Source organism: Saimiri boliviensis, chromosome 4 (genome assembly GCF_048565385.1).
Source record: "Saimiri boliviensis isolate mSaiBol1 chromosome 4, mSaiBol1.pri, whole genome shotgun sequence".
NCBI classification, from domain to species: Eukaryota; Metazoa; Chordata; class Mammalia; order Primates; family Cebidae; genus Saimiri; species Saimiri boliviensis.
The window spans coordinates 11,770,877-11,798,736 of record NC_133452.1 but is presented as its reverse complement, the minus strand read 5'-3'; the positions used below and the strand labels follow the sequence as shown (position 1 = coordinate 11,798,736).

General features: G+C 41.4%; 1 protein-coding gene across 3 annotated transcripts in view; it reads left to right on the top strand.

The window, feature by feature from the left end:
* TULP4 (TUB like protein 4) overlaps positions 1–27,860 on the top strand; it is a 287,703-nt gene that overhangs the window by 156,622 nt on the left and 103,221 nt on the right. For all 3 annotated transcript variants that reach the window (XM_039467723.2, XM_074397192.1, XM_074397191.1), the window contains one exon: positions 27,348–27,476. In XM_039467723.2, coding sequence (XP_039323657.2) covers positions 27,348–27,476 — 129 coding nt within the window. The remainder of the gene's footprint in view (positions 1–27,347; positions 27,477–27,860) is intronic.

Below are 27,860 nucleotides of genomic sequence, written 5' to 3'. Positions count from 1 at the left end.
TCTGTTTTGTCTCAAAATTGCGTAATACAAATCACATTTAACCAGATAAACTTGGAAATAACTGTGTTATTAATTTACTGAGATTTACCATTTTGATAAAGTTTACCAAATTAGAAAACATTTTCTATAAATTGTTTAAAAATTTACTGAAATGCATTATTGCAAAGGTATTTTTATATATAGCATGATTTGCAGGCTTTTCTTGACTAAGCACCTGCTGGTAAGAAAACAAAAAAAAAAATTGAGCAGGCACCCCAGTAAATGGCATATTTATGTATTATATACCACTGTGCCAATAAAAGCATGTACATTAAAGTTAACGCATAAGAAATTGTGAGAGCATGAGATGCCAGTGAAATACGGTGTTTTTAATGTCATGCCAACCAGATGGATTCATTCTATCACACAGTAACATCTGAAGGTGTAGTGTGTTTGTGTAGATCCAGGTCTAAGATGGTCATCTTGGTCATTTCTTTCTTGATAATTTTAATTTTTTTGCCTATGTCTTGTCAGATCTGATTAGATCATCTTTGCATTTACTCCATATGTGGCTGGTGAAGAATCCATTCTGGGAGCAGAAAAAAATGTCACCTCTGCCATTTTCTTGTTTTTGCTAATGCTTACATAATTTGTTTTATCTTCACTTTTTTTTTTTTTTTTTTTGGCAGTGATGTTTTGAAAGTCCTTGCTCATTTTGTGCAGTTAGTTAAGCTAGATTCACAACTCAGACGCACACCTAGCTGGGTGGACGTGTGCAACAGAACAGTAAGCCAGCCAAGGCGTGTGTAGTAGATGGTACCTGGGCCCTATGTACCTTCCTGAGGTAAGGACTGGAGGGTGCTATTGTTATTCCATATTTAATATTATTAATAGTAACATTTAGTTTTTTGTTTACTTTTAACTAGAAAGAGAAGTGCTAATATTGTCTTCCCTCACCCAATTGCATTGTCTTTGTACATCCAAGGGGTCCTGCACTTGTCTTTGGAAATCACTGGTCAGGAAATGGTCACTGGGTCTCCCTGGCGTGAGCTCTGCTGAATTCTCCTAGACTTTGGGAGGCCTCCCAGGGGGGAGTGGCACCTAGTAGCATTCCATTTCCATGTCCAGACCATTTGGATTGAATTCTGTCAAGGCTACTCGTTGATTAAAAGCCGACCTGTTTAGCACAGGTTTCCTTAGTCTACCTTATCAGGGTGAGGGTCAGCAGTTTACTCTCTGTCTCTAAGCCTCAATTGTCTCTCATCTCAAAAGATCAGTTCATGTTCAGAATGGTCGGGTGTTAAGTGGTGCATCTCTGTTGTCCATCAGGACAGTGGGACCGTGTTCTACAAAGCACACGGGACAGCGGCAGCCTTCAGTGTCCTCATTGTAAAGATCCAGATTTTCCTTGACTTTATTAACATCACAGTGCTGTCTCTTTTTCAAGTTACCTCTTTTTTCTTACCAAGAATTTCACGAAGTGAATCTCCCCTTTCGTGTTTCCACTGAGGAAATAATTATGCACCAAATGTGTACAAAGAACCTTTCTCCCATTGCCTTTCTCTCCTGTTTTTGTTTGTTTTTCTTCTGCCCAGGCCTCTCCAGAGAGCCCCAGGGCATGTGGTAGAGGCCTGGTGTGCTTCAGCACCCGCTCCTGAAGCACCTTCCACTAAATGGGTTCAGTGGATCCACTGCCTCCAGAGGGCACTGCAATTCTTAAACAGGTTTCATCAGAGTCACCTGGAGGACTTACCAGAACACAGATTACTGGCCCTACCCCAGAGTTCGTGATGTTGTTGGGCTGCAGGGGCCTGAGAATGTGCATTTCTCACAAGTCCTCAGGTGAGTTCTGGTGCTGCTGACTTTGAGACTCACCTGGGAGAACCACTGGCCACAGGAACACAGTTTCTAGTCAGTCACAGGTTTTCAGAGTTCCACAGCCTGAGATGGGGACTCTTGTCCCAACAATGTGTAGAAGGAGGCTCTCAGGAGAGCAGGAGCAGGTGGCGTGAGCCAGCCTCAGTGTCCAGTCCCCGTTCTCTCCTGGAGCAGCGGAGGGCAGGGACCAGCAGCCTCTCGGTGCCTCCAGCTTTTCTCCCTGAGGCCCCATGATCCATGTGGGGTGCTCGGTGCTCAGAAGTGATAGATCTGCCGGCATTTGAGACTCCGACCCCCAGATGATAGTTGAGGGCCTGGGAGTGAACCTGATTATTTCTCAAGGGAAGTGACCCTTGGGAGTGCTCATTTTGGTGTGGGATTTCAGGATTACTGAGCAAGGTGCAGAAAGGAGGAGAGTGGGAGTGAATGCGGTGGAACCGAGGAAGAGGATGGGATTCCAGATGGGCACAGGTGGGCTTGGGGGCCCAAAAGGAAGGAAGAAGCATGACTTTGGTCTGATTATGAGAAAATGGGATCAAGATGCCCAGGCTGCACTTGGGCAAGGATTTCTCAGGAACATCAAGAAAACCGTGTGCTGTGCTGCTTCACAGTAGTGGCTGTTAGTGTGGATGCTGTTTCTGGGGACTTGTGCTGTCTAGGCACTGGTCAGAGAAAGGGCGATGCAGAGCACAGGCTTCGGGGTCCAGTCCACCCCAGGGGTCATCCCTCTCTGTCGCTACTTGCTGATATATTTGGGACAGACTGGTGCCTCATCTTCAGAATGGGAATGGTCCTTATGACCCTATACAGGTTTTACATAGGGATTGAGATGTTTGTGAAGAAGCTGGTAGGTGGTAAGTCCAGAGTGATTAGTAGTTACTATTATTTTTAGCCATTACACTCTGCAGTAGTCCTGTAAGTTAAGTGCTGGTACCCTTGTTTACAAAGGAGAAAATTGAGGCTCAGTGAAGTTATATAACTCACCAGAGTCACCCAGCTGATAAAAAATGTGTCCAGTTTTTTTATTAACCCTACTCATGATGGAATATAATTGACTCCTGTTTTTAATTTATTGATAGCTGAATTATTTGACCATCCATGCTGCCTTTGATAATTCCTTTCAAAAAGAATGTTACACTTGCATCTGCCAACAGGCAGCGGATATATGTAGAATAATGGATTCTTCAGCAAAATGGGCGAAAGTTGAGCTTTAATAAATCATAGCATGTAACTAAATGCAAACACAGAGTTGACAAAATGGACTTTAAGTTAAAAAAAAAATTGAAGGTATATTCCAGGTAATTCAGGTTGATGACTGAGAGCCGATGCTAAGTTACACAGTAGCAGCACATATACCCAGAAAATCAACCAGTGAGAAATATTTTGAGGGGGAATCTTAAGTGTTAAATAGGTTAGGGAATGTGTAATGATAGATTTCTGTTTGCAGTTGTTAATAAACCTACTCCAGTTTTCACTGTAAATGGGAAGGAGTGCTAGTAGAAGGAAGTCATTTGCCTGTTTAAGGAACCCTAGATAATTGGTGTTTTAGTGGGGGGTGGGGGGTGCTAAAGCTTCCCTTGTTTTGGATGTTGAGAGACATCTTACATTTCCTTTCTTGCAGATATGTGAGTAAGAAAGCTCTTGACGCTGGACCCTGCATTTGGAACACTTTGCATGTTTCTAGATTGCACTGAACTCAGCTAATTACTTACCTGCCTGTTTCTCCCTATCCTGAGCATCCTCTGATTATGTGAGCCACATGCACCATGTTTAGCTGTCTGTTTGGCTTCAGCGTGCTGTCTCATATACATTAAGAGCTCAATAATATGTAAGAAGTACCTCAGGCATCTCCACTATCCTTTAAACATTTTAGTTGGGATTTAGCCCACTGTTGTTTACCTATTAATTCTGGAGTCTAGACAATTCAGTACTTTCTGTAAATAATTGCATTGGTCGGAAATGACTTAAATCATTCTGGTAGTATTTTAGGGAATACAGAATTTCGTTTCTAGCCTTTCAAAGTATGAAAGAATCATAATTGAATTTGATCAGAAACCTTTTTTCACTCATAATTTGTGTTCATTTTGTGTAAATTTCTATTTACAATGTACTGTATAATGTAAAAGAATCATGACACTTCAGTTTTTAGCAGAGAACCATTGATACAGGTATTTTAGGCTATGTACTGAAGTAAGTAAGCAGAAAATAGCTTTTCTGGATTGAGAAGATAAACCTTCAGGTAATTCCAGGTTGGCCACTTTTTATGTTTGTTTGGGTTTGTTGTTGTGGTGGTGGTGGTGGTGGTTGTTCTTTTGAAACAGGTTCTCTTGTTACCTGGGCTGTAGTGAAGTGGCATGATCACAGCTCACTGCAGCCTAGACATCATGAGCTCAATTGAGCCTCCCTCCTCGGCCTCCCAGGTAGCTGGGATTACAGGCATGCACTACCATGCCTGACTAATTTTGGTATTTTTTGTAGAGATGGGGTTTCGCCATGTTGTCTGGGCTGGTCTTGAACTCCTGGGCTCAAGCCATCATTCCACCTGGGCCTCCCAAAGTGGTAGGATTATAGGCGTGAGCCACCACACCTGGCCAGCCTCCTTTTATGAAGCTGTTTTTCCCTGGCAACTAACAAGAACTTTATAAAACATAGTGCATATGTGTGCACACACTCTTTGCTTTTATCTGTGGAACATGTTGTGGGTCAGAAGTGTGAAGTGACCCACAACCCAAGAAGTAAAATGTGAATGTTAGACAATGGTTAATGATGAAAAATGGAGTTGTGCCAAGCCTCTTTCATCTGGAAGCACTGCAGAAAACCCATGTGGAGTGAAGCTGTGGGCCTAGGCTGTGGTCAAGCCCTTCTAAGCGTTTGGCAGGTAGAGTCAGCTCTGGACATGAAGATGCTCATCCACGTCTATAGTGCATCTGAGTGCTGGCTCTGCATTCGTTTCATCTCAGGTGCTAGTGTTGTGACTGGCTCTGTACTTTTGGAATTGTTCTAGTAGGTGGATACAACACCTCCTCTCTCTTTTTTTATTTTTGAGGTGGAGTCGTGCTCTGTCTCCAGGCTGGAGTACAGTGGCATAATCTCGGCTCACTGCAACCTCCGCCTCCTGGGTTCAGGCAATTCTTCTGCCTCAGCCCCTCCCGAGTAACTGGCACTACAGGCACGCGCCACCACACCCAGCTAATTTTTGTATTTTTAGTAGAGACGAGGTTTCACCATGTTGGCCAGGATGGTCTCGATCTCTTGACCTCATTATCCACCCACCTCGGCCTCCCAAAGTGCTGGGATTACAGGTGTGAGCCACCACGCCTGCCATCTTTTTTTTTTTTTTAATTTAAAAAAATGTATAGAACTTCTTTATAATTTTGAGTGATCATTGGTTTCTGTAAGAGTGTTTCCCATCTATATCTCAATATGGTTGAAAATTAGTAAGTCAAAAGCAGTGTGGTATTCTGCACTCATGTTTTGGATTCTGAATGTTGGTGCTAGCTCTACAAATAAGTGCTGGAAAGGTCTTAGACAAAACTTGTATATTTTTCTGTGTGCAAAATGCCCCCTGATTTATGGGAAACTTATGAAGGTTCCCGTGGATATTATGGGGGTGAGTTAAATAAATTTATTTGAGCTGCTTTGAGCTTCCCAGAAGTCTAAAAGAAAAACAAAACATTGCCTAAACCTAGCTCAGAGTTTACTCCCCATAGAGAGCTTTTTCTTTCCTGGTATCCCATGCCTCCATACCCCTCTCCCACCCCTTCCCCAACCTTCAGCTAGCCTTCAGCTTTGTCCTATTCCCAGTGTGGCAACACCGGACTGCAACATTTAGTATCTCCAGCGCCTGGCACAAGGTGAATGATCAGCTGTTGTTTGAATTAAATGGAAGTTTAGAGAGGACGTGGATGGAGTCACAGATTGGTTTTTCTTTTAATTCAGTTGGGAGATAGTGTTGACTGTCGTTACTGTTATAAGATTATTTGTATCAACTGAGGGAAGTACACACTGAGAAAACAAATGAAGACTGTGGTGTTCTGAATGAGGAATCATAGTCATATTAAAATTAACTGAACTTTCTCACTTCTCAATTAAAGAGGGTAAGATTCCAGCATTTTAAACATTATTGTTGTAGTATCTTTGAAAACTTTAAAAGATTGTACATTTTGTTGTATATCAGTTTTTTAAAGACATGTTTATTAGGAAGATAATACCATATTAAAGGTCTGAACTAAGCTGTTAGCTTTCAAGCCTTACGTTTAGAAAGTGTACAGAATACATTTTGAAATGGCAGTTGATTTCATAAGGTCTTCAGGTTAGTTTTGTAGCTATATCCAAAAATAAATGATGACTACTGGAGTTATTAGAAAGCAGATTATTTCTGTGCCAGAATGCTGGCCTTTGGAGTTTTTTGACAACTTATGTTGGGAGAATAACAGCCGATATCACAGTACACAATAAACATCTCGAGAATTTGTGTTGTGTTTACTTAAAACAAGTTTATGTATTTATGGTCTTGTTCTCAAGTGGCTGACATGAACAAAAGTGATTACTGGAAAACTTGTGGGAATGAATATCCAGCCATTGCTGGAAAGCTGATCGTTAACTGGAAATGTAAATCATTAAAAATCTTATAGTGAGCCTAGATCATGCCACTGCACTCCAGCCGGGTAACAGAGCAAGACTCCATCTCCAAAAAAAAAAAAATATATATCTTCCCAGTGGTTTGCTATATGCTAGTTGAGCTACACCAACTCCCTGCAGCCCACCCCATCCACTGAGCTCCCAAGCTGTGCTTGAAAGCAGGTGAGGACTGTGGCTCACTCTCTGTTTAGCCTCCTCTTCTACTGTCCCCGCTCCCGTGCTGCAGTCTGTCCACCAGGATAAGTTCCTTGTTCTGGCCCTTTTTCTGCAGTGAGTGTCTCCAGGGACACTTCGAATTAGCCTTGTTTGACTGGTATTTATTTTAATTTGGGCAGCTCATTGTTCAGGTATGTTCCTTTTTCCTTAATCGCTTAGATCTTTAGTAGTCAGTCATCTAGTTTAGGTTTCTAGCTAAAAACAACAACTCCTCTTCTCATTAGGATTCACTCATGTGTGTGTTGTCTTTAAATGTAAACTTAGGAATTACATCTCGGTTTAAGTGGTTGATGCCACCACTGTGTGACTGTGGGATGTTGGCCAAAGCACCTATCCTCTCTAAGTCTCAGTTTCCTATTTTGTAAGATAAGAATGGTAACATTTGCATCATGGTGGTTGGGAGAATCAAAAGCTCTTATCCACCAAATAGTGTCTGATGCAGAAATGTCAATCTGCACTCATGCTTCATCTCTCTTCAGTTTGCTGGAACTTTCATGTGGTGAGTTCATTGTATTTTTAGGATATTGGATGTCCTTTAAGACCAGAATGTCCACTGCAATACAAATCAGGTTTCATTTAGATTTTTCTTCCTAGCAGAATCTCCTGTGGTGTTAAAAGATCCTGACTTCTGCAGAAAGATGGTAGAAAGCTCCATAGCCCTTTCATAAGTATTGAGTGATAGTTTCTAACCATACCTGCTTCTTAGGTTTGAAGTGTTCTGTGTGAGATGCTTGGAAGATGTTAGGCCAGGGATCTCTTAGGCACGTGGCGAATGTATGCTGATCCGCCACAGGTGAAAAAGGGCAGTAGCAGCAGGCCGCAATCACATGAGAGCATCATAGTTCGGTCCTTGTCATCTTGGGAAGCTAGCATCGCAGTTGGTGGCAGAAGTACCAGCCTCCACCTAGCAGCTTATCTGTTACTAAGTTTGGAGGAGAGTGCAAAGGACAACTGTCTCCTGAAAGGAAGTAGATATTGTTATTGTTCATGCTACTCTCGGATGCTCACCACCTCTGGAATAATGAGTAAAAATTTCTGCTTTGATTCTTTAATCTTTAAAACATTTCTGCTGTGGTGAGAAGAAGGAATACAGCAGGGATCAGTAGAGAGAGTTCTCTCCTGTGGAATAAGAAGCCAAGGGGCTTGGCCCAGCTTTGAATTTTTATTAAAAAAAAAAATCACAAGAAGAAAAAAATCCTTTGGTGAGAACGTTTTATATTAAAAATATGTACAACCTTTTACTCATAAAAAATTCACATAAATTTTTGTGTTTAAAGCTAAGACTGCACCGTTCACGTTCCTCCAACCACCTGTTTTTTTGTTTTGTTTTGTTTTTTCTTTTTTTGGTATTATAGAAAGGTACCTGGAATAACAACAAGAGCTAATCCTTACTCAGCTCCTAATATCTGTTAGGCCCTGCTCTATGTTAACCGAATTAATTCGTTTAATCCTCACCATCCTACCAGGGTAAGGACCTCGTCCAAAGCCACAGTAAGTAGTGGCACTGGGATTCAGTCTTGGCAATCCCTCTGCACCATCACAGACGGGACAAGAAAGCTGATGAGCTGTGGATGTGAATATCAGTACCTTTGGATTCGTTCCTTGGGTTCCCTCCTTTCCATCTTTTCATCCTTGTTTCTGTTTTCTTACCCTGTGCTTATAAGGAAGGGTGTGTTATTGAGCCAGGGAATGTTTTGGGAAACAGGAAGTGGCCAGCAGTCATGTCTGTTAGGGTGAGGTTTGTCGCCCATTCCTCCAGCATGGAAGACAGATACAGATAACTTTTGAGAAGAAATGAATCCATTTAACTGCTCTGACTGTTACTAGAAGTTGAAAATTGGCCGGGCGCGGTGGCTCAAGCCTGTAATCCCAGCACTTTGGGAGGCTGAGGCAAGTGGAACACGAGGTCAAGAGATCGAGACCATCCTGGCCAACATGGTAAAACCCCGTCTCTACTAAAAATACAAAAATTAGCTGGGCGTGGTGGTGTGCGCCTGTAGTCCCAGCTACTTGGGAGGCTGAGGGGGAAGAATTGCTTGAATCCAGGAGGCGGAGGTTGCAGTGAGCCGAGATTGTGCCACTGCACTCCAGCCTGGCGCCTGGTGACAGAGTGAGACTCTGTCTCAAAAAAAAAAAAAAAGAAAAGAAAAGAAAATCATCTTGATGGATAAAATCGACTTGGTGATTAGCATTCATATATATGGTGTCTTTGTGAATTCTTCCGAGCGAAAATGATTCTCTGGCAGTTGCTTTTCACTGAAGATGTTCCTCTGGGTTGCTGTGTTCCCTCTGTGCTGTCTGATGAGCAGTCAGTACCAGCTAGTTTGTGCCGTCCTGCTGCCAACAGGTGAGAACGTTGGGAAGACACCCCTGTGGTTCCCCCATCTAACCGAAAGCCATACTTAGGGAACCTGAAGAGCTGTGTGGTTGAGAGAGGCCCTTAGCAAAACTATCCAGGGACTGTGTTGAAGCTCAGTTAGTGACATCATCAAGGGAGGGCTCCTGTGGATTTCTTCAAAGAAATCCTAGATGGTTAAAAAGAACTGCTCTTCCCTCACTCTAGGGCCTTGTGACAGAAGAGAGGAGAGAGAAGGGTATCCTCTGGCTATGAGTTTGTGGTTTCATTTAAATATGAAATACAGAAATGTAAAATCATTTGTTTTTCTTTTTAATCTTTCTTTTTTTTTCCTTTTTAATCATTTGAAAACAAGATTATTAGCGTGTGCAAAGGTGATGCCAAGAAATGGAGTTACTGGATAGGGGCATCAGGAGCTTACTTATTAGAGAGAAGAGGTGAACACACATTCATTGTGGGATTAACTGTTACACACACAAGACATAACAAAATAGGGAGGAAGCACTTGTGGCGATAACAGTTTTTGTTTCTGTAACTGGCTGCATGGTCATAGCTGGCATTTATAACTACCTTCTTCCACTTTCTGTTCTGTATTCTTTTTGCCTTCAGCAAGTAGCTCAGCTGGTCATGTTTCCTTTACCTGGTGCAGTGACCATAACCCAAACTGTCATTCCTGAAGGGCCTAGGTCATTCTTAGTTCTGCCAGGGTTGGGTTGTTGCAGTTTTCCATTGATGTTAATCCCAGGGCATGGTAACCAAAGAGATGCCCTAAGAAAGGGCTCTCCTGTATCGCAGACATCCCTTCCTTACCTCCATAGTGGGTTAGTAATCCAGTGTCCACATGATTGTCAGGGTCAGTCACTGCAGCCAGCACAGAAACTCCCTTCTTTTGCCTGTTGATTCAGAGGTTTGAGGAACCAAAAGTGGCCAGGGCAGCAGCCTTAGCTTCCAGCTCCATGGAATCATTGTTGTATCTCCTGGTGGAAGTATTTCTTCCTTTGGAACTCAGACCTATAGGCCAGCGGAGCATAACGAAGTGAGGACAGGAAGCAAGATTTTGCCAGTGGATCCCTAGGGCAATGAGCTGCCCCACTCCTGCCTCCACCTGCCTCCACCTCTTGATTCCTGAACTCACAAATCCAGGCTGTCAGAAAAAGAGCTCTCCTGCTTCCAGGTGATTGTGTTATGATCCAGCTGCTGGATTTTCTTCTTGAGTGGTGAATCTTTAAGTTTTTTGAGATATTACCCTTAGGAATGGGCATGTTGTATTTGATTAGTATTTGATTGAATAAGATCCAATGAATTGAAATACTAGAACTAGAAGAATCCTTAGAAAGTATCCAGGTCAAATTGACTTTTCAGGCAAAATGAAGACACGGAATGCTAAAACCCAAACTGGAATTCACATTTTCTTTTGCCACTGGAGAAGAATTTCCCGATTCTAGCTTTGCTCTGCTCACGCGGGACTCGGAGGCATGCTTTGGTGTGGGTTGATAGTTGGGGGTGTCAGATGCTAAGCTAAGATCTAGCCTCTGTTGGTAGCCAAGCAAACCTGGCTTCCAGTCAAAGGTGGTAGTTGTGTGTATAGAGCAGTGCCATTTCCTATCCAAATGCTAAACGTGGTGGGCTAAGTGGTAGAGATTTTATAGAGCAGAATATAGAGAATCCTCCTATCTTAACTCCTCTAAGAAATGAAAAAAAACATCTTGGAAATCATCAGATTAAATGTAAATGATGACTAAAATACATACCTGATAGATAAGACTTATAACATTTAAAACATAAAATTTTAATCAAAATAGACAACTACTTTACTAATTGAATTTTCCTTTAGCAAATTTGGTGAAGGATTAGCAGTAGGTAGATGCTTAAGATTAGCATTTTTTTTCCCCCTGAAGCCATCACACCACAGTATCACTAAGGTCAAGAACATATTTAATTCTTGCATGGTGTTCTGGCTTCAGGCCTTGCATTGGGTGATGATGTGCAGTCCTCCATTTCTAGGCCAGCAAGCCCCCAGTTGGAGGAACTGCTTCCAGCACCTCTCACAGGTGGCTCTCAGGCCTCTGCTGTGTTCCAGGCCCCCTTTGAAGACATTGATAGACCACTCTCCTTGTTAGAAAGTTCTCTCTCATAGTCAACATTACTTCTTAAAATGTGTGCTTATGTCTTCTAGTTCTGCCCCAAGACTTTTTTCTGGTTTTCTCAGAATACTTTTCGTAGCTCATTTTGGATGATCAGAAGTTTGTAGGCTAGAAATTCCAGCTTTCTAATTTTAAAAATGTGAGCATTCTGCACAAATATAATCATTTTCGTAGGATGAGTAGGTGTTGCCAAACAACAGGACCATCAAATGATTCAGACCTACCTTATTTTTAAAAGAGGAGAACGTACTGGACTCGGAATGGATACACTGGCTCCTGGGCCTGGCCCTGCCTGCCTTATGCTGATTGGGTTCTTTGGGCCAGTTAACCTCTGAACCCCAGTTGCCTTATCTGTAAAATGGAGATGATGATGCCTGCTCCAGATACCATGCCATGGGGTTGAGAATCAGGTCCTTTTGTAATCTGTCCATTTCCATACATATATAGAGGTTAACTCTCTTGTTTCAGAATGAAACATTTTGAATCACGTATGATGATTTAGCAGGGGCTTAAATAATAAGTTATATGATAGAAACATGTGAGGCTGTCTGGCAGACCTTGAAAGCCTGTTAATATGGTAGATTGACTGGTTAATGCTTCATGCTTTTCTTTTCTGTAGATACTGGGAGAGAATTTAAGAAATTCAATAATCTTTTTAAATGTCTGAATGATATTGCATAGCTCAGAGATATGTTTGCTTAGATCAAGGCTGTATCCACATCTATAATGGCAAAAACCTCAATTGCTTTTGTGCCAATCCAGTACTCTACACTAGTGGATGATCAGTGTGAAGCTTGTAATCTGGGTTAGGATCTCTGCTGCAAATTTGAATCACGTCTGAATGCAAAGGGAAAAAATTTATCATTTGCTAATAGACAATAATGACCTTGCTGATTATTTATGAGTGCTAGTGCTTTTTATTTGAAAATCTTATTTTCTAATTTAAGATTCCCTAATCCTACTCTTTTGGTACTTAAGGTAATTTTTATTTGCAGCTTTATTGGCAAATAAAGCTGCAAACAATAATTTGCTTTGTTTTCAGAGAATCCCTTTCCAAACTCAAAACCCCCATCCTGTTCCAGAAATGCTTAAGCAGGTGGGCCTCCAGTGTGTCTTAGAGAGGGACATTCTCACCCCAGAGCAGTGCTCAGGGAAGACTGAGTTGAGAGAAATGTTCAACAAAAAGAGGCACACATCCCAGCTGGACGGCTCCAACTAGACAGCTGGACTAGATGAAGAAACTGAAAAGCACGAAAACAAAATTGCCCATTCTCCTATAAAAACAAACATGATACCTTTTTCTTTTTTTGCCTTTCCCTTTACTTTTAAAATCAAGCTATGAGTCCATCTTTTTAAAACACTCCTCATCCGGCTCACTAACTAGATACCTATTACTTGTTAAGGTATATGTATTAATTCCAAGGTATACAGCTGGATTGTTTCAGTTATGGGTGTTTTGGGAAGTTGACCGAGAAGAAATACCTATGAGTAAAAGGAAACATTAATACAGTTTTAAAATTCAAGTCGGTTCATGTGACACTTTGGTTTTGAGCTTTTTCATTATGTGCATCAGTCATGTTTTCTGAGATACATTAGTTCTGTTATGGGAGCTGGTGTTTCTTAAAATTCTTTTTTTTAATTAAACCGTCTTGTCTTTCTTTCTTAAATTTCAAATTTAAATTTAAAATTTAAATATTTTAAATTTTAAAGAAAATGACTAGAAATCAGTTAAAGCCTGTATATTCTGTACTTCAATAGGGAGCTTTTTTTTTTTTTTAAAGCAAAGCAATTATGTTTAATATGCTTTTTAAAATCTCCCACATCTCCCACACACACACCCAAATCTTTTGATACTGATATGTTCTCCAGTTCCTCTTCCAGGTGCACTGACTGACTCTAATAAATGCTGGGCTGTAATAAACCTTAAAATTGAATGGATACTAACCAAAATGTAACCATAAGCCTCAAAAAGAATGCTCCTGATGTGTAATATGTATCATACTTCTTTGCTATTTGTATAAAGTATACATATATAAAAAAGAGTAACAGCCTTATGTGGCTTTCCATTACCAATGAAGTCTAAATCCTTTAGCCTTTCTGTTAGAAGACACTATTAGACCTAGCTTAATACTTTTGAAATTTACATCAGAGAAATACAAAGATCAATTATGAAAAACTAGGACTTACATAAATGCTAAGCATTCTCAAAAGTTAATTTAACCATTCTTAGGTATAGAGTTGTCTCATTGTGGTTTTAATTAGCATTTCCTTCATGACTAATGATGTTGAACATCTTTTCATGTGCTTATTTGCCATCTGTATATCTTCTTCTTTGGTGAAGGGTCTGTTCAAACCTCCTACCTTTTAGAAAAAAATGAGTAGTTTTTACTTTTTGGTTATAAAAGTCAGATCCACCAAAAAAGGGTCCATAAATTGCATTACATTAATATGTCTTTTCAAATCTCTTTTAATGTATAGGTTAAACCTGTATGTTAAAACATCTGTTTTCCTTGTATTAGGAAAATCTAAAACATGAGAAATTTTATATGATAAATGGATTTTCCAGATTAAATCCCCACAAAGTTGTTCAATGTATTTTTCCATTTTCTTTATTTTTTGTAAACTAGTTACATCTATCTAGTGGCTGAAGTTTGACTTTTTTTGGTTTTGTTTTGAGACTACTGCATGCACCTCTATCAGAAGATGTGTAATATGGGTTTGTGTGTGTGTGTGATGTTAAAAGTGGATCAGTGAGTTAGGACTTATCAGTTTGATTCATTCATACTACATTTCCATCAGTCTTCCACCTGATAATGTTTTTTTTTTTTTTTTTTTTTGAGACGGAGTTTCGCTCTTGTTACCCAGGCTGGAGTGCAATGGCGCGATCTCGGCTCACCGCAACTTCCGCCTCCTGGGTTCAGGCAATTCTCCTGCCTCAGCCTCCTGAGTAGCTGGGATTACAGGCATGTGCCACCATGCCCAGCTAATTTTTTTGTATTTTTAGTAGAGACGGGGTTTTACCATGTTGACCAGGATGGTCTCGATCTCTTGACCTCGTGATCCACCCGCCTCAGCCTCCCAAAGTGCTGGGATTACAGGCTTGAGCCACCGAGCCCGGCCTCCACCTGATAATTTCAATAGCCTTTGACAGTCATTGCCTAAGGCTGTTGCATCATTTAGCCATTGCAAAATGATGCTATCCTAATTTTGTCATTCCTTATGAACTGGAATATTTACACAAAGAAAAACTGTTTCATCAACTGTTCAGTTCTTATGGAGTACTGTTAGCAAGTAATGGCAGGATAAATGTGGGTTTTGGTGTTTCCATTCACTTATTGGTTTTCAGAGTAATAAGTTTGTTCTGTATCATTCTTCAAAGGTTAACAGTGAGGATTTTATTTTTGGGGGGTTACCATGGACTCATGGATTTTAGCTTATGTGTTTTGATGCGTTATATGAATTATTTTTGATGCTCAAATTGTCTCATTCTTGGCTAGGAAGTAAGGTGTATCAGAAAGTAAGATGTAGTTTTCAGAAAACAAAATAAGTACACATTGATGGAGTTGGCAATATCAAAGGGACGCAGGAGTCAACTTTTTAGTTGACTTTTTAGTTACAAGAGTCAGATCCAAAAAAGGGTCCATAAATTGCATTAGATTGAGGTATCTTTTCAAAATCTCTTTTAATGTATAGGTTAAACCTGTAAGTTAAAACATCTGTTTTCCTTGTATTAGGAAAATCCAAAACATGAGAAGTTTTATATGATAAGTGGACAATCTGAACAACAAACTAAATGAACTTATACTGCACTGCAACCCGAAGTATAAGATAAATATTCATGACTCCATACTGATAAAATAAATAAATGGGAAGAATAGGCAAATCTCCCTGGCAGAAGAGTTATAATTTACATGGGTCCTCTACCCTCAAGGAGGTGGAGCAGAACTCATCTTCCCTTAAGTGTGGACTGCGCAGTTACTTCCATCCAAAGAGAACCATGGGGAGTCGGGGAGCAGTTATTTTACAGCAAAGAAACCTGACATTTCTGCAGCCAGTGATCAAAGTTAGTATCACTAGTGATAAGGCATGGTGATACCACTGATGCAATGTGATGAGAAAAGCACGTCACCTCTGTGGTCCTCTTCTAAGACCCATAATCTAGTGTAAGAAAAACATTAGACAAATCCCGGTTGAGAGGCTTTCTGCGAAGTACCTACTCAGTCCTCCTGAAAACTGTTAGAGTTACCAAAAACAAGGAACATCTGCGGAACTTTTGCATTTAAGAGCTTCTAACTAAAAAAACATGTTAACTAAATACACTATGGTATCCTAGATGAAGTTCTGGAACAGAAAAACAAGGCCACTAGGTAAAAACGAAGAAAATCTGAATAAAGTATGGATGTTAGTCAATAATAATATATTTGTATTAGTTTATTGTTACAAAGATACATGATAATGTAAGATGTTAATAATCGTTTCATAATAAGGGAAACTAGGTGTGAGGCATATGGGACCTATATACTGTCTTCAAAAATTTTTTGTAGATCTAAAACTATTCTAAAATTTAAAATTTATTAGAAACTTTGTAAAAGTCGTTTACCCTTTGGGAGTAACTCAAAGAGCTAATACTCATATAGGCATCAGTGTTTTCAAACACGTTCACAAATCCTTTGAGTGTCTTTTATGGAAAGATAATTTTTAGGAGTGCTAAGTTCATATGTAAAAAGTGTGTGGGACCGGGCGTGGAGGCTTACACCTCTAATCCCAGCAGTTTGGGAGGCCAAGACTGGTGGGTCACCTGAGATCAGGAGTTCCAAATCAGCCTGGTCAACATGATGAAATCCTGTCTCTAAAAAAAAAAAAAAAAACAATTTAATTAAATTTTTTTAAAAAGTGTATTGGAGTTACATGTTTCAACCACTATTAAAACAAAGTTGGGGTGATAAAGGTCAAGCTAAGAGTCATCTCTTTTGCACTGGCTTTGTTTTTTTTAATGTATGTCTTACAGAAGGAATCCAGCACTGCCTGAAGCCTTGTCTTAACCTGGAAGGCAGCAACACCATGTCTCTGCCCAGACAGGCCCCCCACACAGCTAATGGGCCTGTAGGGCAGGGAGGGAAGTCTGCTTTGCAACCCAAATAGAGCTGTCTAGGACTCTTCACAGCAGATACAGGTCATTAACAAGGGAGAGTACTGTGGGGGAATAGCCCTAGAGGAAAACAAATCAAGAGAAAATTGTTAGGGGTGTGCAAAATTGAGTTGCCTATTAGACAATCGAGTAGGGATGCCAAGTAGAGAGATTGGATAGAGTATGGAGTTCAGGGATTGACGATAAGAATTTGGAAGTTATCAGTGCTTATTAGATGGTTAAACATTGGATCTTAAGGTGAGACTAGATCAGATAGATCACTGGGAAATTAGTGTAAACTAAAGACAGTAAGATTACAACTGAGCCCTGAGAGTCTAAACCCTTCAGTGTTTAGAGGATGGAAGAAGACCTAGAAAAGAGAAGACCGAGAGGGAATATTGGAACCCAAGTGCTGTGGGCACTGTTGTGTGTACCCATCCCCCATCCCCAGTGACTGTAGGCCGCTGGGGCTGCAGCTGCCACCTGGTTCCCTCTCCTACCCACCAGCCCCACCCCATCCCCAGCCAGTGACCGGCAGTTGATGACTGACAGGAGCACAAGAGGCAGCCCCTTGCATCCAAGTGGGACTGACTGGTGCAGGTTACCCTGAGAGCTTGCTGTGGTGTGGGGCTGAGGGAACTGGTCTCACTCTCACAACCTTCCTTCCCTCCTCTTTCCCCAGCCCCAGTCGCTACCCATACTGCCTTTTTCCTGAGAGCTTGGAGTATATCACTCAGTGTATAAGAACCCCTGTTTCAGGCTTTTAGCTAAGATTCGAAACCTGACCGAAGATGCCAAGTAAAGAGGGTTTATCAAGGAGGGAGGAAAGTGCCATGGTAAGTGTTAGCTACCATTACTGCTTTTCCCAGAATAAAACCCCCACTTAGTTCAGACCACTATTGTCCTCTTCCCAGGTAACACTGAGTTCCCTCGCTATCGATACTCTTCCTCCACCCAGAATGCTCTTGTTAATGCCCTGCTTGTTCCAGTAAGCATCACTGAGCCTATTGACTCCCCATGGGAAAAGAGGAGGCCACATTCTCTGCTCAGAAAGTCTGGCCATGCCTCTTACATGCAGTGGGGCTTCTAGACATGCAGTGTGAACTAATGGAGGGCATGCGGAGGGCCTCGGGATCACCAAGGAGGAAGCAGTCAGTCTTGCCTAGGAGAGTTGGAGACATTTTCACAAAGCAAGTGACATTTGAAGGAAATCCTGTACTAGTGTCAAGTCTTCACTCAAGATGCACGTTGGAGAAGCACCAGGCTCCCTCCCGTACCCACCTCAGGTAGAGCTTTCTGGATTGGACAGCCTCCTTCCCCACTGCTCTTAAGCTGTAGCGGCCTCTCTGCAGCCTCAGCGTCACTTCCCATTTCAGGAGTGCTCCAGGCATGGAGGCCCTGCCAAGTTCATTTTTAAACCATAGCGAGTTGGCAAAAGGGAATGAAGAGGAAGACCGTTAAGGATTAATGGAATTTACCCTCAGTTGGTCATAATCAGTGATCATCAGAGAAATGCAAATCAAAACTATAGTGAGATATCATCTCACCACAGTTAGAATGGCTTATATCCAAAAGACAGGCAATAACAAATGCTGGTGAGGAAGTGGAGAAAAGACAGCCCTCGTACACTGTTGGCGGGAATATAAATTAGTACAGACTATGGAGAACAGTTTGGCAGTTCCTCAGCACCTCCAAATTGTTAGAGCTACCTTATGATCCAGCAATTTTACTGCTGGGTATATATGCAAAAGAAAGGACATCGGTATATAAAAGAGAGATGTGTACTCCAGTTGCAGCACTGTTTACAGTAGCTAAGATTTGGAAGCAATCCAACTGTCCATCAACAGATGAATGATAAAATGTGACAGGCTGGGTGCAGCGTCTCACACCTGTGATCCCAGCACTGTGGGAGGCCGAGGCAGGCGGATCACCTCAGGTCAGGAGTTCACGACCAGCTTGGCCAACCTGGTGAAACCCCATCTCCACGAAAAATACAAAAAATTTATCTGGGCATGATGGTGGGCACCTGTAATCCCAGGTACTCGGGAGGCTAAGGCAGGAGAATCGCTTGAACCTGAAAGGCAGAAAGGCAGAGGTTGCAGTGAGCCGAGATCTCGCCACTGCAAAACTGAGGGGAGGCGGGAGGGAGGAGTGGGGGTGGGGAGGGAAGGGAAAGTGTTGCATACACACAATTGAGTACTAGGTGGGGGGGGGAGGGGGAAGGGAGGGAGGGACAGAAGGAAGGAGGGAGGGAAGGAAAGTGATGCATACATACAACTGAGTACTACTCAGCCATAAAAAATAATGAGGTCCAGTCATTTGCTACAACATGGATGGAACTGGAGATGGTTATGTTGAGTGAAATAAGTCAGGCACAGAAAGACAAGACACTGCACATTCTCACTTATTTGTGGAATCAAAATATCTAAACAATTGATCTAGTGGACATAGAAAAAGGATAGTTACCAGAGGCTGGGAAGGGTGGTGGGAGGTTGGGGTGGGAGGGTGGGGATGGTTAATGGATAAAAAACAAAAAATAGAAAGAATAAGACTTAGTATTTGTTAGCACAGCAGGGTGACTATAGTCAATAATAATTGTTCCTTTTAAAAGTACTTTAAGAGTGTAATTGGATTTTTGGTAACATAAAGGATAAATGCCTAAGGGGATAGATGCCCCATTATCTTATGATGTGCTTATTTCATATTGAATGCCTGTATCAAAACATCTCATGTACTCCGTAATGTTAAAAAAAGAGAATATATAGTTTTTTAAAGCTCATAGCAGGCAAAGATATTGATAATTTTAAAGCTGGATGGTAGGTAGATACACGGTAGGTTATGAAACCCAGTTGCTCTTCTTTGGTGTATGTTAAATTTTTTCTATAATATTTAAAATAAAAACCCATAAGAATAATGTATTGAGGATATGAACATACATAACTAAGGTATAAAAATGCCTGTGAATTAAAAACATGAAATGTCTATAAAGTCATTTTTTTCCTCAGACAAGAAAAGATTGAGGTCTGAGAGGAATACACAGTGCTCTTGATAGTACTGGTGATATTTTCTTAAGCTGAATGAGAATATTTCATAGTAAATTTTTTAAAAAACTGTTATATACGTCATAAATGTTGCCTAAGATTTTTAAGTTAAAAAGTCTGTGGAGAGATTTTAACCTTTTTTTCAGCTTCACTAGTCTGAAATAAGGTAATAGTAATGGCAATACCTCCTTCTAAGATATTTGTGAAGATAAAGTAAGCTATGAGAAATTATGTAAAATGACCTAAATTTTTATTGTTGTTAAAATGCATTGTTCGGATTCACTGTCTAACCAAGATAGTTTTTTCAGAAGTGCGAGAAGATGGAAGTAAACTAAGTTCATTGTGGGAAAATCAGAAAATAAGGAAAAGCCTAAATAAAAATTTATAACATACTACCACTAACATCTTAGTTTATTTCTTTTTAGTGTGATTTTATTTTCTCCCCTCAGAACCAGAATTATTTGGTAGTTGTTTTCTAGGACATTTTTGCGTTGCAGAAGTATGACAGCAAGAACACACGCTTAAAAAGCAAAGAATGAGGTGGCTCCTCTGAGTGTTCCAGCAGGTGCTCCTTGAGGATAGGCATCTCTTCCCTGTGTGTGTCCTCCCTCCTCCCTGAGTGCACCTGTTTGGTTCTTCCTGAATATGCATTGGCTGAGTGATTGACGGCCACAGACACCATCTTGGTTGACAGGTACCCTGAACTAGAGAGAGGAGACGGGGCCTCTGAGCTGGACCCTGACCTGACCTTGGACCTGCTTTGTGACCTTAGGAAAGTTTGTTCACCTCATTAGCCTACCTTTCCTCATCTGTGAGCCAGAGTGGTTAGTTTATGATGTCTGTGTTAGCTCTAAATTAACCACTAATAACTACTATATACACCAAGGGTATTTAGTTGAGAGTGAGTGGAAAGTAGTGATGAGAAAAAATGTGAATTTGTGTTTTCAAATCACAAGTTTTCAAGGTGATTTGCAAGCTCAATGAATGGAGCATGTGATTGAACATACCTTCCAATAGAATTTTTACTCAAAAAACAGCAGCTATGATTAGTGGAAAAGAATGGAAGTTAGAGTCATAGGGAGTACTATTCCACTGGATTTTGAAGCAGATGAATGCCTAAATATGGTCAAAAGGGGAAAGTATTAACTGTTGGGTTTCCTGCAGACCGTAATTATAATGTAGCTCTTCAACATTGTTTTATCTTGCTTTAATGGAAGAATCTTGCTGCCACTTAGAGGTGAGAAGGCTGGAATGGTAATTTTGCATTCATATCAGGAGATTTGGTGTGGACTTCTCTTTTTACTAATTCAGGCCTGGCTAATAATATAAGGTCTATCCGGTAAGAAGATACACTATTTTCTAACAAAAAAGTTTAGAAAATACAGGAAGGAATGTGTAGCTGTGTTTCCTGAAAAGTGTCCTAAAGAATCTGGGACTAGAAGGTCATCCCCCAGCACATGCAGGTTCAGAACTAGTTAGAGGAACCTTGATCCCCGGATTCCGGAGCTCTGAACACAGATCTATCTGTATTTTCTGAATTCCTTTATTGTCTCTAGACCATTTCATTCACGGATTCTTGTCAACTAACTGAGATTAATTGAATTGTGTTTGAATGAGAACTGAATTTGTAATTTTTATTTTTTTATTTTTTATTTATTTATTTTTTTGAGACAGAGTCTCACTTTGTTATCCAGGCTGGAGTGCCGTGGCATGGTCTCGGCTTACTGCAGCCTCTGCCTCCTGAGTTCAAGCGATTCTCCTGCCTCAGCCTCCCAAGTAGCTATGATTACAGGCAAGTGCCACCACACCCGGCTAAATGTTTTTGTATTTTTTGTAGAGATAGGGTTTCACCGTGTTGGCCAGGCTGGTCTTGAACTCCTGACCTCAGGCGATCCACCCACCTTGGCCTCCCAGAGTGCTGGGATTATAGGCGTGAGCCACTGCACCCAGCCGGATTTGTGAACATTTAAATGAGAGAAATAAATTTGGCTATCTGGAAATAAAACCTAAAATTTTCCTCAGAGGTAGTTAGTGTTTCAGAGGGCTTAAGAGAAACTCCTACAACTGAATAATAGAAAAGATAACCTAACTAAAAATGGGCAAAGGATCTGAGTAGACATTTCTCAAAAAATACACAAATGACCACCTGAGAAGTGAGCACATGAGATGTTCAGCATCGTTAGCCATCAGGGCAATGCAAATCAAACTGCTGCTCACTCACCAGGGTGGCTCTCATTTTTAGAAGACAGGTAACAGCAAGTATAAGAGAGAATTTGGAGGAACTGGGAACCTCATCCATTGCTAGTGGAAATGTAAATTGGCACAGTCGGAAACCAGTCCCATAGTTCCTCAGAAAGTTGAACATAGAATTATCATTTAACCCAGCAACTCCACTCCTAGGCATAGACCCAAGAGAAAGGAAATACGTTTGTATAAGAAACTTGTACACAGAATTTTATAGCAGTATTACTCATAATAGCTAAAAGTTGATGAACAGCACAGATGGTCATCAGCTGATGAATCTATCGACAAAATGTGGTCTCTCAATACAATGGAATATTACTGGGCTATATTTTAAAAGTAAGCACTGATATATGCTACAATGTGAATAAGTCTTGAAAACATACTGAGAGAAGGAAGCCAGTCACAAAAGACCACTTATTTTATGATTCCTTTTGTTTGAAATGTCCAGAGTAGGCAAATATGTAGCAACAGAGAAAAATTGGTTTCTTAGGGCTGGAGGGAAATATTGTTGGGGTTGGTTGGTGGTAGCTAAAACGTACAGGGCTTTGGGGGATGATGCAGATGTTCTAAAATATATTTTAATTTACAACTATGCAAATAGACTAATAGCCATTGCATTGTACACTGACAATGGGTGAATTGTACGATATGTGAATTTTGTCTCAATAAAGCTGTTACACTCCCCTGCCCCCATCTCATCTGAACCGGTTTTAACATCTTGCTTTTGAGAGAGAGCGAGAGAGAGAGAGAGAGAGAGAGGACAGATACGGTTAATCATTTTTCAAGAACAGTTTAATAGAACAAAAGCTACAAAGCTCTCAGCCGGGTGTGGAGTGTTTGTGTGAGGGAGCGCAGTGTGCTGCATGCACCGGGACTGTGCAGAAGGTGCTGCACTCAGAGCGAGCAGGAGTGCCTGGAACTTGCAGCACCAAGGGGCAGAAGGGTGTTCCTGTGACGCATGTGGTAATGTTGCTCTAAAGTTACAGAGCTGGGCAGTAGGTGCAAGGGGCAGGAGGCAGGTCCAGAAAGGGAGATTACCTTTCAAAACGTTTGCCTTTTATTAAAGAAGAGGAAACTATATATGTAAATATTGTGCTGAACCAGTCTTTATCTTCTGGAATTTCTTGTTTGTGAATAAATAACACAGAGCTCTCATTTGCTGAATGTTTGCCGTGTGCCTATCCCTGGTCTGAGGTCCTTCCTTACGATACTCCCCACAGCTCAGCGAGGGGTGTGCTACCGTGGCTTGCATCAAACAGATGAGGAAAGGGGCAGCAAGAGGGTCCCGGTGGCCCACAGCTGTGCAGCTGGTGGGTGCGAGACCAGGAGTCAGACCAAGCAGCCTGACTCCAGAGACTGCCTTCCTCAGCACTGACCTCCCGGTGACATCTCTGGGGGCAGCAGTCTGCGGAACCATTGTTCTAGTTGAATTTCTTCCAGCTTCTATTTCAGGATGCTTTGGGTTCTTTGTCAAAATGACCAAATGTGTCTAAAATGTAATTGGCAATCACTTTGTTTTTCTTGCACAATTGTAGTTGTTGCTGGTTCACTTAATAAATTGCAGAATAAGAACAGAGTGATAATCACAGAGATTTCTTACTTGAGCTGTGTGTATTTAGTATTCGTTCAAATTACATTTGTTTTAGGTTAAAAGAAATCCTGAATAGTGGTGACACTCATTGTTCCCTCAGGTGGCTTCCTGTCTATCAACACTATGTGGACGGCTCTTGACTCAGAAGGTGAACATCCTTGGGATGGGCGAAGGGCTGCTTGTTTTGCTTTTCCTCTAAATAGTTCTAGGTGTAAGAAGTGATGTGACCGACTTAGAACCTTAGATTATGGCCCAAATAGGCTTTTAGCAGTTCTGCCCTATGTTTTTTTGTGTAGATTTTCCTACCTTTAATAGCTTTACTGATAACAGTAACACTCTAAAATGAGAGAACATGTCTTATATTGGAGAAGGTAATAGGTTGGTATTTTTTTGAACCATTAAAGGCCTAGGTCAAAACTAACCTTTTCCTCTGACTTTTTAGTCAAAGAACACACACTTATAGCTAAGACCCCAAGAGAGAAGTTCTTTGGTGCTCAGAGTCAAGGAGAGTCACATTTTCTTTAAAAGGGAAGGGAAGCTGTATCTCTGGATGACTGGGCAGATCCATAGCCCGATGGCACAAAATTCAGGCAACTGAGAACGGAGCTGGCTTCCAGTTGGAATTCCTCAACACTCTGGTATGTTCTAATGTTGCCAAATAGGCTGGAGGGATTTAGAGAACAGGAAGTAAGCTACTGGGAGATAAGGCTGCAGCTGTGAATTGTAGACAGGAGAGAAAATGAGAATAACAGCATTAGCAGTTTGGCCTTCTTTTTAAACCAAAAATCACTGGAAAGATTTCTGTGTCTAATTTAAGGTTGCTACTCACCTATTCATTCATACTAGTTGGAACTCAAAGTAAAGAAGTGTGTAAGTGGGTACCATGTTTCCATTTACTGCTGCATCTCAACTGATTTAAGAATTTCTGAAAGATGAATTTGAGTCCGTGAACATTTCATTTATCCAACAACAGCAACTGTGTTGTCCTAAGACCAAGAAATCTTTGATTTCACGTTAGAAATCATTTAAAAATATTTTTTGTCTCCACTCTTTTGTGTCTGTGTTATGCTGTGACCTTGCAGGCTTTTCCATGAAGAAGAGGTTTGTTGTTGATGGATGATAAAGGCAAAAATGCAGATAATGTGACTAGCCTCTCTCCTCTGGAGTATGACATCTTGTCATCAAGTATTAGTTTACAGAGAGGGTCATAGTAGATGAGTACTCATTGATACTACATTTAAATAAGGAAATAATTTTAAAACTAGTCATGAATATCGTGGGGTTTTTTTGTTGTTGTTGTTTTGTTTTTGTTTTTGTTTTTGAGATGGAGTGTTCACTCTGTCACCCAGGCTGTAGTGCAGTGGCACGATCTCAGCTCACTGCAACCTCTACCTCCTGGGTTCAAGTGATTCTCCTGCCTCAGCCTTCTGAGTACCTGGGACTAGAGGTGCTCATCACCACGCCTGGCCACGTTTTTGTATTTTTAGTAGAGAGGGGTTTCACTGTGTTAGCTAGGATGGTCTCAATCTCCTGACCTCATGATCCACTCGCCTTGGCCTCCCAAAATGCTGGGATTACAGGCATGAGCCGCCACGCCCAGCCAATATCATGTTCTTACTTTGTCATGTTCCATTCCACAGTAGCCATTCTGAAGTACATGAATGACTGTGGGCTTAAATAACTAATGTGTTGGAGACCAAATTGTAGCCACATACACACTTGCAGATTGTAGTGCTTGGGTCAAATCACTGGCAGATCTGAAGGAAGTCTGTGAAGCTGGCTTTTATTTACCATTTGGAAATCCCAAATTTTATGACACATTCAGTGTCACTTGAGGATTTTGTTGATGTTGGTCTAACTTTAAAAACTCAGTAATTTTAATATAGGATTTTTTAAACTAAGCTAAAAAGTGAATCTGGCTTTGTCACCCTGCCCCCCACCTGTGTTGAGCCCCCCCTGTGTCTGTGTACAGAGAACTATAGGAAACTGAATTCCGCAGGGACAAGACATCTTAATCGCTGTCCTTGGCACCTAACAGTGTCTGGTTTATCATAGGTAGACAGGCAGGCAGAGGCACCTAACAGTGTCTGGTTTATCATAGGTAGACAGGCAGGCAGAGGCACCTAACAGTGTCTGGTTTATCATAGGTAGACAGGCAGACAGGCAGTATATGCTGTTGTTCAAATGCCTCTGGGAATTGAAAGTAAACTACTTGAAATAGTTTTCAATACCTTCTATATAGTTCAAATATATAAAACAAGGATTATAACTTCTAATGATGTATTATTGTTTGCACAGCATGTTCAAAATTGCTGTGCGTCAGTATTTAAAGGTGAACATGCCTCTGTCCCTTTCCTCAAGAAGCACAGATTGGGGGGCCAGGGAGTTGTCCACAAGCTGATAGTTATGCCGGATTACATAAGCACTGCATCCCCGGAGGTATGACCAGAGCAAGGAATAGGGTCTCAACAGAGAGGATACAGCTAGATGGAGCCACCTGGGAGTTCTTGGTGTCCACATCCATGCACGGTGCTTTTTAGAGGGGTGAGCCATCAACTGGATTCAGGTTTCCTAGTGATCGCTAGGTCTTAAAGATCGCACCCTCACAGCTGCCTCTGATTTTTGCGATTTTGAAAAAGGGCTATGATATTCTTCACACTTTAAGTGGGTAATAATTTCCTCTTGGAAAATTTGATTTTATTACACATTTTACACCAAGTGTGGCCAACCAAGACTGCTCAAGGCAGACTAAATCAGATGGTTTTTAGGGGTTCCTCCTAGCCCTCTGCTGCCCTTGACACAAGTCTAAAGACCGAACATCAGGTGTGTCCATGGCATCGCGCTGAGAAGTCATGGGGTTTATGCGTTGATCTGAAAGCAGAAATTATACTTGGGAGAGGGTATGAGGAGAGGGCCTGGGCATTGTGGAAGTCTTCGACCATCAGTCCTTTTTATTTTCAGATATAAATTAGAATTTGGAAACTATTAACACCAGTGCCACATGTTCACAGCTATTATAATTAGCTATAAGGTACAAAATGCTGGGAGCAGACAAGGATTCCAGACTTTTTTTTATTCATAGCAAGAGTACTCTTGCTGGTTAATAATAGCTCTCATTTAATTGGCGTATGTCAGTATCTAGCTGCGTGTCTGGAGGTTCTGACTTCCCAGCTGGAACTTACCTGAGAGCAGCGGGGGTATTTTGTAGTCACCAACCAACTCTTAGTCACATAGCATGAACGTAAAAAATGTGTGCTGAATGTCAGACTGAATTCATTCGTAAGTGCCAGGGTGGGCCAGTCAGGAACAGCCTCAGGGAGCCTTCTCCAGGGTGAGCCCTGCTGTGCTGGCTTTGTGGCTCGTGGTGGTTGGGGACCATTCCATAACCTTCGGTCCCTTGCCACTCTACTGGGCTCTGTGAGGCTGCCCTCCGACTCCTCCAGCATTCACCTGTTCTCAGAAGCCACCTACCAGAGTTTCTACCCTTTTAGATAAATGATCAGAATTTTTCAAGTTAAAAAACAAAGTTCTTTTACTCAGAAATGTTGAAGCTTATAATTTCTTCATCTTTCCTCTGTGATAATTTGTAAACAACATAGGTGTTTCAAATATGTATTTTTTCCCCCAAATTAACCACATCTAGATGCTAAACTATTCAGAAATAAGGTAGAACAGAAAAGATACAGAAAATTTTGCTTCGGGGGAAAATGAACCTAAATAATACTCACCCTTTCCTCTTTGCATACTAAATAAATAATACCCTGATTCAAATCCATAGTAAATGTTGTTAAAATAATTTCCCCACAGCACAGGACCAGCAGATGAAGGATCATCTGTGAGAGGCAGGTGCTGGGTGCAGATGAGCCCCGGGTCCTTTCTTTGTTTTATAGTGGTGAACATGTTCGCGCTCTCTCTCTTTGTTAGGTAGCCGTGTCAGTGGGGCTGGTTCCCTGTGAGACTCTCGTGTGTGAGCTCTGGCCCTTCCCTCCCCGATCCCCACATTCGGCCCCAGTCTTTTCCCTTTACTGATTGCATTCTAATTAGTTCTTCAAGTCTGATCATGGCACAGAAATAACCCCAGCCCATGGATTTATTTCCTGTGGTAAATGTCTTCTTGGTGGTTTTCTAGGTTGTGCTGGTGAGGTGGAATGAGCCCTACCAGAAACTGGCCACGTGCGATGCGGATGGAGGCATATTCGTGTGGATTCAGTACGAGGGCAGGTGGTCTGTGGAGCTGGTCAACGACCGTGGGGCACAGGTGAGTGGCAGGCGCAGCTCTGCCAGTGAAAGGCTGCAGGGTACAGGTCACCCAGACAGGTATTCCAGAGCCAGCACGCTCCAGAGCTATGGGGAGAAGAAATCAATCAAATTAGAATCCTGCTTTTCATTTCTCTTGCGTATGACACTGGATAAAAAGAGAGTGCAGGATCATGCTTCCTTTTCAACCATGCTGCTGTTGTGAGAACTCTCCAACTTTTAAACTTTACTTAGATCTGTGAAATCATTTTTCACCCTTCAGTATTACGATTCCGTGTTAAATGTGGGGCCTGTGGCATACCATGGTTTTGCCCCTTTCAAAAAGTGTCTTCTCTGTTTCGTCATCTCATCGGTCTTTCACAGAGAACGCCACGTGACTTCTCAC